This window comes from Physella acuta, unplaced genomic scaffold (genome assembly GCF_028476545.2).
Source record: "Physella acuta isolate Inbredline_101_S28 unplaced genomic scaffold, ASM2847654v3 ptg000038l, whole genome shotgun sequence".
Lineage (NCBI taxonomy): Eukaryota > Metazoa > Mollusca > Gastropoda > Physidae > Physella > Physella acuta.
In genome coordinates, this window is record NW_026731558.1 from 440,663 (window position 1) to 454,875 (window position 14,213).

The window sequence follows — 14,213 nt, forward strand, 5'->3', positions numbered from 1 at the left end:
ATGGTCTAAAAGCATGGTTTTAAAAATTAATACTGAAAGTGTTGGGAAATAATTTTCATTTTTCAAACTGTTAGCAATAATTGTCGGCATGGTCATTAAACAAAATTTAAAAGAAATGTCATCTTTTACAAAAATTCTAATTATGTCTGAAACTTATTTATATTTAGTCCTCTAGCACTTACTTCCCTTTGATAAATTAGGAAAACACAATTACTTACCTTTATAAAACATTAGTGGAAAAGAAGTTACTTTTTATTACTTTGTTTTGGTGTTTGGGAAAAAAAAGAATTACATAATTAGCACGGTTCGTCAGGTCTTCTCCACAACCTCCTTACTGAAAAGTAGAAAATAAAACAACTAAATAGCGGCGTATGATATGCCGCAGGTCGGCTCGTAATAAATAATAGGATAGGTTTTGTTTACATTAAACGCACGAGGTCAGCCCAGGTGTGTTCTCAGTGAGATTGTTTTCTTTTGTTGACGTTAATTTTTCTTAGATGGTTAGCCCATAAATTAAGGTGTGCAGTGGGAGCCACCATCTAAGGGGGTGAGTTCTTATGGTGACACCGTCTAAGGGGTGAGATCATATGATGACACGACACCATCGAGTTAGCCAATAAATCGCCAACGTTGATTTGAGTGTGTAGTACTCGGCCCAGGTTAAGCTCAGTGGGTTATTTAAAGTTTCGAATTGTTGTTGGCAGGTAGCAGAGTTGGTTGACTTAGTACAGTAACGACAGCAGCAAGTGTAAGGTGGACACTCACATGATGGGGACATGTTTAGTGTAAGGTGGACACTCATATGATGGGGACATGTTTAGTGTAAGGTGGACACTCACAGGATGGGGACATGTTTAGTGTAAGGTGGACACTCACATGATGGGGACATGTTTAGTGTAAGGTGGACATTCACAGGATGGGGACATGTTAAGTCCCGCATCATCCCTCTATCCAGCCACTCTCCCTCTGTCACCTTATCCTCCCACTAACCCCTCACCCTCCCACTAACCCCTCACCCTTCCATTAACCCCTCACCTCCGAGTAACCCCACAGCCTCCAACTAACCCCCCACCCTCCAACTAACCCCCACCCTCCAACTAACCCCCACCCTCCCACTGATCCTTCACCCTCCCACTAACCCCTCATCTTGCTACTTTTGTAGTTCATATACTCGAATAATAGAAAAATAAACTGTAAACGAGCAATCTAATGAGACAAGCTGCATTCCCGTGCTCCGCCACGGTACATCTTTTTTAAATGTACCAACTTGGGAACAGAACAAAACTAAACACAGCACAGCACAAACACAACACAAAGAAACCACTAACAAAACACTAACAAAACACAAACACAAACACAACACAACACAAACACAACCACAACCACAACCACAACCACAACCACAACCACAACACAACCACAACACAACACAAAGACAACACAACACAACACAAACACAACACAAACACAACACAAACACAACACAAACACAACACAAAGACAAAACCAAAAGAAAAAACAAACCCAAAAGAAAACGGAAATCCAAAAGAAACTACAAACACAAAGAAAACATAAAAATATACACCTCAAGTCTTATGACGTACAACTTGTATTTATGTGTCACATTCACACAAAGAGCAGCCGGTGGTCGGGTCCTTCTTAAAGCCGTTCATGCCGCAATCCAGGTCACAGGAGAAGGGTGGGCAGGGGTTGGTGATGGTGGACACGATAGTCTGGGTCGCGGGGGTCACTTCTGTGCTGGACACAGTGTAGAGGAGCCAACAGAGGTCCAACAACGATCCTCCCGGGGTCGTTGGGATAGATATGATTCATATCACATGTATGTTGGGGGGCGTGGGGATAAAGAGTTGACTTGTGTCGCCTAGATGATTAACTGCGTTTCTTTTTTTTTTAACAATGACCAACATGTTATAAACAAACTCCAAGGCAAGAAAGTGTGCACTTTAAACGTTTATTTTATAAGGAGCTCATGCGCTTGATGCTTTTATGGTTTTCAAATTACATTTCTTGTAAGGATTTATCCAGATTTGGGCTGCATGTTGTACCACAAACAAAATGGCAGAGCTTAACACGTGACACCTACAGATGTTCAAGTGGAGCATTCGCAGAGTGGACATCTGGTGGCATTGTCTATCACGAAGGTGCTGCAGCCTAAGTCGCAAGAGAAAGGCGGACATGGGTGAGTCAGCTCCGAGGTGGATGACACGGTGATGTTGAAAGGAGGTGGAGTCTGCTCCTCTACGTCTGCCATATACTGGCAGACGTAGGAGTGTGACTCACTGGTACTGAAGAGAATCAGGAAGGAGCCGCTTTCACAGTTGGTCTCCTTCCACTTCCCTCCCGCTACGAGGTCAATGACCACGCAGTCCCGGGTGTTGTGGTTGGCGGTGTGGGTGTAGGACGTGCTCGCTGGCCCCTCCCCTCCCGCCCAGTCCGTGTAGACGGGGGTCGTCCCGTCCTCCCATTGATAAAGGTTTTCCGTGTCGAGGTCGTTGAGGCCGATCCAAATCTTGCCAGACACCTTGAAGTTGTTGACCAGCTGGTCGTACAGATACTCCTGGACGTCCACTGACTTGACCAGCACCAGAGAGCCGCCATGTTGCTCGCAGTAGGCCCGGGCGGCGGTGTGGGTGTTGTGGCGGTACACGACGAACTGGTAGCAGGTGTCCCCGCGCACCTGCAGGTACCTGTCCCTGGGGACACCGGCGGGACAGTCGTCAATGGTGGCACACGAACCTACGGGAAAATAATGGTGACACATGAACTTAGGGGAAAATAATGGTGACACACTTACATACGTGAAAACAATGGTGACACACACATACGTGAAAATAATGGTGAAACATGAACTTAGGGGAAAATAATGGTGACACACGAACTTAGGGGAAAATAATGGTGACACACTTACATACGGGAAAAAAATGGTGACACATGAACTAGGGGAAAATAATGGTGACACACGAACTTAGGGGAAAATAATGGTGACACACTTACATACGGGAAAATAATGGTGACACATGAATCTACGGGAAAATAATGGTAACACATGAAACGACGGGAAAAAATGGTGACACACACATACGTGAAAACAATGGTGACACACGAACCTATGGGAAAATAATGGTGACACACGAACAATGGGAAAATAATAATGACACACACATAGGTGAAAACAGTGGTGACACACGAACCAAAGGGAAAATAATGGTGACACACAAACCTACTGAAAAATAACGGTCTAACAAAAACCTTAACAAAAATAATGGTGACACACAAACCTATGGGGAAATAATGGTGACACACGAACAATGGAAAAATAATGGTGACACAAAAACCTAAAGGAAAATACTGGTGACAAGCGTACATAAGGGGAAATAATGGTGACACACGAACCTATGGGGAAATGATGGTGACACACGAACTTAGGGAAAAATAATGGTGACACATGAACTTACGGTAAAATAATGTTGACACACGAACTTAGCGGAAAATAATGGTGACACACGCACATTAAGGAAAAAAATGGTGACACCCAAACTTAGGGGGAAATAATGGTGACACACGAAACTAGGGGAAAATAATTGTGACACGCGTACAGACGAAAAAATAATGGTGACACACGAGCCTACGGGAAAATAATGGTGACACGCGAACCTTGGGAAAAATAATGGTGACACGCGGACCTAAGGGAAAATAATGGTGACACACAGACCTATGATGAATTAATGGTGACACACGAACCTACGGGAAAATAATGATGATACACGAACTTAGGGAAAAAAATGGTGACACATTAATCTATGGGAAAATAATGGTTACCCATGAACCTTTGGGAAAATAATGGTCAAATACAAACCTTAACGAAAATAATGGTGACACACGAACCTACGGGTAAATAATGGTAACACACGAACCTAAGGTAAAATAATGGTGACATACGAAGAATGGGAAAAAAATGATCACACACACATACGTGAAAACAATGGTGACACACGAACCTACTGAAAAATAACGGTCTAACAAAAACCTTAACGAAAATAATGGTGACACACAAACCTATGGGGAAATAATGGTGACACACGAACAATGGGAAAATAATTGTGACACAAAAACCTAAGGGAAAATAATGGTGACACGCGTACATAAGGGAAAATAATGGTGACACACGAACCTACGGGAAAATAATGGTAACACACGAACCTACGGGAAAATAATGATGACACACGAACCTATTGGAAAATAATAATTTATTAATAGTGAAACACGAATCTACGGAAAAATAATGGGACACACAAACCTATGGGAAAACAATGGTGACACACGAACCTTTGGGAAAATAATGGTCAAATACAAACCTTAACAAAAATAATGGTGACACACGAACCTACGGGAAAATAATGGTAACACACCAACATTAGGGAAAATAATGGTGACAAACGAACCAACGCGAAAATAATGGTGACACACGAGCCTATTGAAAAATAATGGTGACACACGAACCTACGGAAAAATAACGGTCAAACACAAACCTTAACGAAAATAATGGTGACACACAAACCTATGGGGAAATAATGGTGACACACGAACAATGGGAAAATAACGGTGACACACGAACCTTGGGAAAATAATGGTGACACACGAACCTTGGGAAAATAATAATAGTGACACATTAAACAAAATAGTACGGCTTGGCCAAGCGGTAGAACTCTAGACTGCTAACCCGAAAGTCTCGAGTTCGAGAATCCGGGTTCAATTCAGTGGAAAGTCCCTGAGTCCACCCAACTCTGAGGGCTACCTGACTCACGTTAGGGAAAGTAAAGACGATGGGCATAGTTCTGAGCACACTTTCCCTTCTATCACTATAACTCTGCTTCACTTGCCCCACCTACCGTCAGGTTCGAAAAGAGATCTTTACAAGAACCTACGGGATATTAATGATTTCACATTATTGTTCCAAATCATTGAATTACAACATTTCCAAGCGATGTCATTAAAGGATATATTTAATTAGATCGCTGATTGTTGTTTTTGTTTTTTACACAACACTTCCGATCTTTCAATTTATCACATATACATTGTCTCATGAAATGTTCCAAGAAACGTTTTGTATAATTCTGTTCACAGGAACAGTAGGTCACATAACCTATCACTGTATCTTTATAGTAGTGTCAACTACCCGCCCAACAAGACTAACAACATATTAAGATTAAATAACTGAGGTTACAGAAACACAAGAGAAAATAACTGAGGTAAGAGAATCACAATAGAAATAACTGAGGTTAGTGAAACAAGAGAGAATAACTGAGGTAAGAGAAATACAAGATAAAGTAATTGAGTTAAGAGAATCACAAGAGAAATAACTGAGGTAAGAGAATCACAATAGAGAATAATTGAATTAAGAAAAATACAAGAGAATATAGCTGAGCTGAGAGAAACACAAGAAAGGTAAGAGAAACACAAGATGAGATAACTCAGACAAGAGGAAATAACTCAGACAAGAGGAGATAACTTTACCGAGATAAACCAGCGTTGAGATGACCAGAAAAACGAGAGACGCCGCCATCTTGTCTGTGCGCCGAATGAAGAAAAATCAACCCACGAACAGTAAGACTTCCATATCAAAACAAAACCCGAGGCATGTTAAAAGTTGTTCGAACTAGAGAACTAGACAGAAGGCAGGAAACGATAACAAAAACGTGCAATGTCGTCTACAGATGGTCAACTGACTTTCTCAACTGTCGCCCACTGCATAGGCCTGTGTTACTTTAATCATCATCGTAAACTTCTGATCTGTTGCAATAAATACACGCATCTATAAAATTTCAAGAAATCTTGGCATAATTTGTCTAATTTATTCTCTCTCTCCCATACATACACACACACACACACACACACATATATATATATATATATATATATATATATATATATATATATATATATATATATATATATATATATATATATATATACATATATATATATATATATATATATATATATATATATATATATATATATATATATATATATATATATATATATATATATATATATATATATATGTGTGTGTGTGTGTGTGTGTGTGTGTATGTATGTGTATAGGCCTATAGTGTTGCTGTAGACTTATAACTAATGTCGAATGAATCTTTCAACACTTGAGTGCGAGCACATGTGACCCTAACATATGCAAATCTTCCCACGCCAAAAAAATTCTACCGAGTTCCGGAAGCTTCTATTTTATCTCTTGACGGCAGACGAGACTTCCATTCATCCAATATGGCGGTTGTTGATGCTCTTCTTGTAGTCCTGGCGACGTCGCTTTTGGTGCAGTATGGTAATTTCTCTTTTTTATTGTTAAACATTATCAGTTTTTGTTATTAAGTTATCCATAAAGAAAACACACGGCAACTTCACACGGCCGATGTTTAGGGGCTAAACAAGCAAATGCTCACGTTAGGAATGATGTAAGGGACCTATTCCTCCAAAAGATTAGCGTTAGGATTTTGGTTGGAAATGGCATGCCAGTGCCTGGAACGAAGACACAATGGACATAGACTGTCTGCAGGTCTCACCAAGAGTGAACTCATTGAATTATTTAACTGTTTACAGCATGTTTTAAATAGCTTTAGTATTGGTGTCGTCTTTGTTTATTTTTACACTAACAACTCTAAATAGGAGATTTCTTCGTTTTTATGAGTCCAGAAGATTTTTTAGAGAAACAACGGCTTTACAAACAGTAACTAAAATAATGGAATTTTATGTTTTTATACAAGAACTTAAAAGCTTGTTATACAGGGTGTACTCGTTTAAACGTTAGTTCGTTCTTAATTTAGGCGGCACCAAAAAAAAAATGTTTTTCTTTAAAAACCAGATCAGTATCTAGCGATATATTAATTTTAAAAGACAATTACCTGTTCCTTACTGCCGTCCACGGTTGGCTCTCATGTTGGTACTCATCGATCGTGAACACAAGCTCACCCGAGAGTTGTCGTTACTACTTCATTATCTCCCTTTTTGTTATTGAATAAAGTGTTAAAACTAGATATTATTACGTTGTGATCCAAGATGTACTAATCTGGAAAGTTTGAAATGGCCACAAACCCACACACAGACAGATATAGACCATTAGCTTAAAATAAAGTTCTTAAAAGCTTGTAGTAAAATCAAATTTAACCTTATATGGTCATCTCTAGAATTGTTATTACTGTGTTACATGCATGTATTATATGCTTTATATATATTTTTTCAGGTGCATCCATAACGTTGGATGACTGCCCTGCTGCCCTTGCAAGAGACAGGTACCTGCAGGTGCACGGCGACCTGTGTTACGAGTTTGTGGTCTACCGCCAGGTCGCCCACGCAGAAGCCGAGTCGGACTGTGAGAAAAACGGCGGGACGCTGGTGCTGATCAAATCAGCCGAGACCCAGGACTACGTCACCCACCAGCTGACAGACGTGTACAGGGAGCACCACTCTGTCTGGATCGGCCTCGATGACATACTGACCGAGAACACGTACCTGTGGGAGGACGGGACGCCCGTCACCTACAGCCACTGGGCCAGCGGTAACGGACCCGATGCGTCCGGTCTTCTCCACAACCTCCAGCACGACAGAAAGGACTGCGTGGCTCTGGACGCCAGGGACGGGGGGAAATGGAAGGAGTTCTCGTGCGAGTCCACTAACTTCCTGGTCATACTCTCCACCAACGAGAGACACAGCTACGTCTGCCAGTACCTCCCCGGGGCGCAGGTGACCGTAGCAGCGACCGAGTCCACGCTTCTGACCCACACCCTGCCCGCGGGGACCACGATGTCCTCCATCACCCACCCCTGTCCACCCATGTCCTGCAACATCCACTGCAGTGTCTATAAAAAGGACCCCGTGACTGGTTGTGTGGTGTGTGAATGTGAGGCATAAATCAATCTCTGTTGATTACCTGTCTTTTTTTAAAAATAAATTGAGCTGTTATTTTATTTGTTTTGTTTTTAGAATATTGATATATATCCAACATTGTCTAAACAAAGACAATTGGTAGAAACTATTGATTTTAGGGTGAAACTGTCGCCAATGTAAGCCTTTATAAAATGGCTGTAATGAATATATCTCATTAGATTGCTTGTTTACAGTTTATTCTTCTATTATTCGAGTATTTGAAATACAGAAGTAGAAAGATGAGGGGTTAGTGGGAGGATGAAGGGTAAGTGAGAGGGTGGGGGGTTAGTGGGAGGGTGAGGGGCTAGTGAGATGGTGAGGGGGTTAGTGGGAGGGTGTGGGGTTAGTGGGAGGGTGAGGGGCTAGTGAGATGGTGAGGGGGTTAGTGGGAGGGTGTGGGGTTAGTGGGAGGGTGTGGGGTTAGTGGGGGTGAGGGGTTAGTGGGAGGGTGAGGGGTAAGTGAGAGGGTGGGGGTTAGTGGGAGGGTGATGGGTTAGTGGGAGGGTGAGGGGTTAGTGGGAGGGTGAGGGGTAAGTGAGAGGGCGGGGGTTAGTAAGAGGGTGAGGGGTTAGTCGGAGGGTGAGGGGTTAGTGGGAGGGTGTGGGGTAAGTGAGAGGGCGGGGGTTAGTAAGAGGGTGAGGGGTTAGTGGGGGGTGAGGGGTTAGTGGAAGGGTGTGGGGTAAGTGAGAGGGCGGGGGTTAGTAAGAGGGTGAGGGGTTAGTGGGGGGTGAGGGGTTAGTGGGAGGGTGAGGGGTTAGTGGAAGGGTGAGGGGTTAGTGGGAGGGTGAGGGGTTAGTGGGAGGGTGAGGGGTTAGTGGGAGGGTGAGGGGTTAGTGAGAGGGTGAGGGGTTAGTGGGAGGGTGAGGGGTTAGTGGAAGGGTGAGAGGTTAGTGTGAGGATAAGGTGACAGAGGGAGAGTGGCTGGATAGAGGGATAATGCTGGTCTAAACATGTCCCCATCATGTGAGTGTCCACCTTACACTAAACATGTCCCCATCCTGTGAGTGTCCACCTTACACTAAACATGTCCCCATCATGTGAATGTCCACCTTACACTAAACATGTCCCCATCATGTGAGTGTCCACCTTACACTAAACATGTCCCCATCATGTGAGTGTCCACCTTACACTAAACATGTCCCGATCCTGTGAGTGTCCACCTTACACTAAACATGTCCCCATCATGTGAGTGTCCACCTTACACTAAACATGTCCCCATCCTGTGAGTGTCCACCTTACACTAAACATGTCCCCATCATGTGAATGTCCACCTTACACTAAACATGTCCCCATCATTTGAATGTCCACCTTACACTAAACATGTCCCCATCATTTGAATGTCCACCTTACACTAAACATGTCCCCTTCATGTGAATGTCCACCTTACACTAAACATGTCCCCATCCTGTGAGTGTCCACCTTACACTTAACATGTCCCCATCCTGTGAGTGTCCACCTTACACTAAACATGTCCCCATCATGTGAGTGTCCACCTTACACTAAACATGTCCCCATCATGTGAGTGTCCACCTTACACTAAACATGTCCCCATCATTTGAATGTCCACCTTACACTAAACATGTCCCCATCATTTGAGTGTCCACCTTACACTAAACATGTCCCCATCATTTGAATGTCCACCTTACACTAAACATGTCCCCATCATTTGAATGTCCACCTTACACTAAACATGTCCCTTTCATGTGAGTGTCCACCTTACACTAAACATGTCCCCATCCTGTGAGTGTCCACCTTACACTAAACATGTCCCCATCATGTGAATGTCCACCTTACACTAAACATGTCCCCATCATGTGAATGTCCACCTTACACTAAACATGTCCCCATCATGTGAGTGTCCACCTTACACTAAACATGTCCCCATCATTTGAATGTCCACCTTACACTAAACATGTCCCCATGTTTAATTTATGGGCCAACTATCTAAGAAAAGTTAACGTCAACAAGAGAAAATAATTTCATTGAAAACAGAACTGGGCTGACCAGAGGAGTGAAAGGCGCCGGATCATCGAGGGGAGAAGGGTCACTGAGAGGAGAAGGTCACTGAGAGGAAAAGAGTCACTGAGAGGAGAAGGTCACTGAGAGGAGAAGGTCACTGAGAGGAGAAGGGTCACTGAGAGTAGAAGGTCACTGAGAGGAGAAGGTCACTGAGAGGACAAGGGTCACTGAAAGGAGAAGGTCACTGAGAGGAGAAGGTCACTGTGAGGAGAAGGTCACTGAGAGGAGAAGGTCACTGAGAGGAGAAGGTCACTGTGAGGAGAAGGTCACTGAGAGGAGAAGGTCACTGAGAGGAGAAGGGTCAATGAAAGGAGAAGGGTCACTGAGAGGAGAAGGTCACTGAAAGGAGAAGGGTCACTGAGAGGAGAAGGTCACTGAGAGGAGGTCACTGAGAGGAGAAGGTCACTGAGAGGAGAAGGTCACTGAGAGGAGAAGGTCACTGAGAGGAGAAGGGTCACTGAGAGGAGAAGGTCACTGAAAGGAGAAGGGTCACTGAGATGAGAAGGTCACTGAGAGGAGAAGGTCACTTAGAGGAGAAGGGTCACTGAGAGGAGAAGGTCACTGAGAGGAGAAGGTCACTGAAAGGAGAAGGGTCACTGAGAGGAGAATGTCACTGAAAGGAGAAGGGTCACTGAGAGGAGAAGGTTACTGAGAGGAGAAGGTCACTGAAAGGAGAAGGGTCACTGAGAGGAGAAGGTTACTGAGAGGAGAAGGTCACTGAGAGGAGAAGGTCACTGAGAGGAGAAGGTCACTGTGAGGAGAAGGTCACTGAGAGGAGAAGGTCACTGAGAGGAGAAGGTCACTGAGAGGAGAAGGTCACTGAGAGGAGAAGGTCACTGAGAGGAGAAGGTCACTGAGAGGAGAAGAGTCACTACACGAGCAAGGCGAATAACCGAAGTTTTTCAAGTTGCACGAGGTAAATAAAATGTACGCGAGAATTAGACAGAAGGCAGGCTACGATAAAGTTTATCTACTGTGTTAGTGATTTTTATGTCAACTATCAGCGGGTCATTATAATTTCGTATGTGTTCTTATGTCAAAAAGGAAAGTGGGTTGGCCAAAGAGATCATGGAGAAGAATAGTAGAGGGAGAGGCAAAGACCGCTGGGCTCACGTGGGCACAGATAAGGGGAGCAGCCCAAAACCGAGTCCGGTGGAGAGGTGTAACTGCAGCCCTTTGCTGCACACAGACCACAAAGAAAACATGAATGAATGTTTGATGAATGCTCTTATGTCTCCCTGCTTCTGTCTTTCTCTTCTCTCATACATACAGGGCCGGAGCCAGGTCATTTAGGGCCCTAGGCAAAACTTTTTACAACGATACCCCCCCCCCCCCGGTAATCACATACTCATCTGAAATGTTCGAAATTAAAAGAATTACATTAATAAATACAATAATTATCTCATTATATTAACAGAGGCGTGGCTATGGGAGGGCGGATGGAGCGACCGCCACATTTGTTGACCCAAAGGGGTGCTAACAATACATAGATAGATAGGTAGATACTAATATAAAAATCTAATTACTGAATTATATACAGTTGAAATAAAGAATGTTGACTGCTACTTGGCATTATGAATATTCAATTGTTTTTTTTACATCAATTGTGTGAAACCAAAATAAAAAGGCTAAGTCAGAGGCGTCGCAAGGCGGATGTGGGGGGTGCAGACCGCCCCGGGTGACACCATAAGGGGTGACAAAAAAAATAATTGCAAAATATATAGATAAAACATTGTCTTGCCAGTTCAATTAATGCTTAATTAGAGTGAAATAGTCTTTTAAATTAAAATTGGCAAATCCCTACAATAGCGGGGAGGTGACACCATGACGCAAACCTGCTAACTATAGAGAAAACAATGCTACATCCAACTGTATTAATAACCTACTATAGATAAACATCGTTACAACTGTACACATTATAAAGCTATCAACCAGAAGTGACAACAACCGCAAAATTTACAGAGGAAAAGTTGTTCAGTTTAATATTGTCAGTTACTGTTAATTAAAGTCAATCAACGACCAGGGTGGTGCTGTCACCATATCTAATAATTTACTATGTAAACGTTGCTTAATATACATATATATATATATATATATATATATATATATATATATATATATATATATATATATATATATATATAGCCTATACATTGATTTGGTGGTGGGGGGGGGGGGGCATGAGGTTCCGCACCGGGTGACACCTGACCTAGAGACTCCACTGGGCAAAGTGACTGGTAAAAAGCGCCCCGACCTTTCCATACGAGTTACATGGAGGGGGACATATATATATATACGTGGGGGATATATATATATATATGTATATATATATATATATATATATATATATATATATATATATATATATATATATATATATATATATATATATTTAGTCTTATAAATAGTCATGTTATATATAAATGTAAATGATATATATAAAAGACTTGAAGACTTAAAAAGTGCGAGTGACCGTAACATGTGCGTGTCTTCTCAAGACAAAAACTTGAGTTGTGAGACGGCAGGAACCAGACGTGATATCATTCTGTCAACATGACCATCATGGACGGTGTTCTTCTGCTTCTGGGAACCTCACTTTTCATTCATTATGGTAATATCTCTTTATTCATTGATGAGTTCTGTTTGTAAATTATATGTTTACTGGTGGTACAGGAAAGCATTGTCCTCGTTCTTGAGCAGCACTTCCATGACAGAAGGTGTTAAGATCTGACACTAGAGATAAGGTTTTGTTACGTTTGACTTCATCTTCTGGGGAGCCAAGGGCCGCAACTTCCCATACGGATTTTCATCAGTATAGCCTGCTAAACCCGCAGCCTCTTTGTTAGCTTTCAGCAGTTCTCCTCCTGGATGTTCTAAGTCTACCCACTTATCTTTTCCCTTGTCGGTTCCATCCTAACGATTTTCTTCAGTTCTCTAATTCAGTTAAAATGATAAAATGCAAATAATATATGTAAATAATCTGCTATAAACGACAAAATTTTAAAAAGAAAATCATCTAACTTTATATATATATATGCATACAGTATTATATATATATATATATATATATATATATATATATATATATATATATATATATATATATATATATATGTGTATATATATATATATATATATATATATATAATGTTTGTGTGTATCCTACATATATATATGTGTGTAATTTAGTTGTGTGTATATACTCTCCAGGTGTATCCATAACGTTGGACGACTGCCCTGCTAGCCTGGTGAGAGACAGGTACCTGCAGGTACACGGCGACCTGTGCTACGAGTTCATCGTGTACCGTCAGAGCATCCACCTAGCGGCCAAGTCCGACTGTGAGATCAACGGGGGGAGCCTGGTGTTCATCAAGTCCGCCGAGACCCAGCAGTACCTCACCCACCAGCTTGAGCACACCTACAAAGAGCATCAGTCTATCTGGATCGGACTCGATGACATCGAGAGTGAGAACACTTTTAAATGGGAGGACGGGACGCCCCTGACCTACAGCCACTGGGCACCTGGTAACGGACCGACTGCTTCCGGGGCACACCCTGCCCAGCATGAGAGCAAGGACTGCGTTGCTATGGATACCAGAGACGGGGGGAAGTGGAAAGAGTTCCCGTGCGAGTCCACCGATATTCTGGTGATCGTGTCGACAAACGAAAGACACAGTTACGTCTGCCAGTACGACCCAAGTGCTGTGGTGTCGCAGGTGACCCTGCCCGCGGGGACCACTATGTCTTCCATCACCCACCCCTGCCCGCCCTTGTCCTGCATTGACCACTGCAGTGTCTACAAGAGGGACCCTGTGACCGGATGTTTTCTGTGTGAATGTGAAGCATAAATAAATATCTGTAATGACAACCCTGGTTTAAAAGGTGCCCTGTATTTTTAAAGCTACGTGGGCTGGATAGTAAAAAAAAATTTGAAACGAACTTATTGTCTCGCATGTGTTACCACAGTCAGCCTTATACGCAAGATTGTTGGTTGTTTTTTTCAAATGTCATGATGACCGTTTAAAAATACTATGTGTGTGGGTTTGTGTTGATATTGTGTAACTAAGGTTAGAAACATTTCTAGCAGAGCGGTTTCTTTTAAACTTTTCAGGTATGTGCAACGCCGATGATAGTGAGATATTAAATTAATCATTAAAGATTGATGTTAAGATTACTTAATTAAATTAGAAGAGGGAAGATGGCGAGGTAGTAGCGATCATTCAATCAGAAAGGTAGAA

General features: G+C 42.4%; 3 protein-coding genes across 3 annotated transcripts; 2 read left to right on the plus strand and 1 right to left on the minus strand.

The window, feature by feature from the left end:
• Positions 1-1,956: 1,956 nt before the first annotated feature.
• LOC131943273 (macrophage mannose receptor 1) lies at positions 1,957-5,760 on the minus strand. The gene is made up of 2 exons (XM_059303295.1): positions 5,536-5,760; positions 1,957-2,757 (listed from the first exon to the last, which is right to left on the minus strand). The coding sequence occupies exons 1-2, from the start codon at positions 5,582-5,584 to the stop codon at positions 2,111-2,113; spliced, it is 696 nt and encodes a 231-aa protein (XP_059159278.1). The 5' UTR covers positions 5,585-5,760; the 3' UTR covers positions 1,957-2,110.
• Positions 5,761-6,220: 460 nt separating this feature from the next.
• LOC131942943 (C-type mannose receptor 2) lies at positions 6,221-7,997 on the plus strand. Its single transcript, XM_059302915.1, has 2 exons — positions 6,221-6,358; positions 7,274-7,997. Exons 1-2 carry the CDS (start codon positions 6,301-6,303, stop codon positions 7,939-7,941), a joined length of 726 nt encoding a protein of 241 aa, XP_059158898.1. The 5' UTR covers positions 6,221-6,300; the 3' UTR covers positions 7,942-7,997.
• A 3,046-nt stretch (positions 7,998-11,043) lies between these two features.
• On the plus strand, positions 11,044-13,887 carry LOC131943031 (C-type mannose receptor 2-like). The gene is made up of 2 exons (XM_059303042.1): positions 11,044-11,188; positions 13,186-13,887. The coding sequence occupies exons 1-2, from the start codon at positions 11,044-11,046 to the stop codon at positions 13,821-13,823; spliced, it is 783 nt and encodes a 260-aa protein (XP_059159025.1). The 3' UTR covers positions 13,824-13,887.
• Positions 13,888-14,213: the final 326 nt, after the last annotated feature.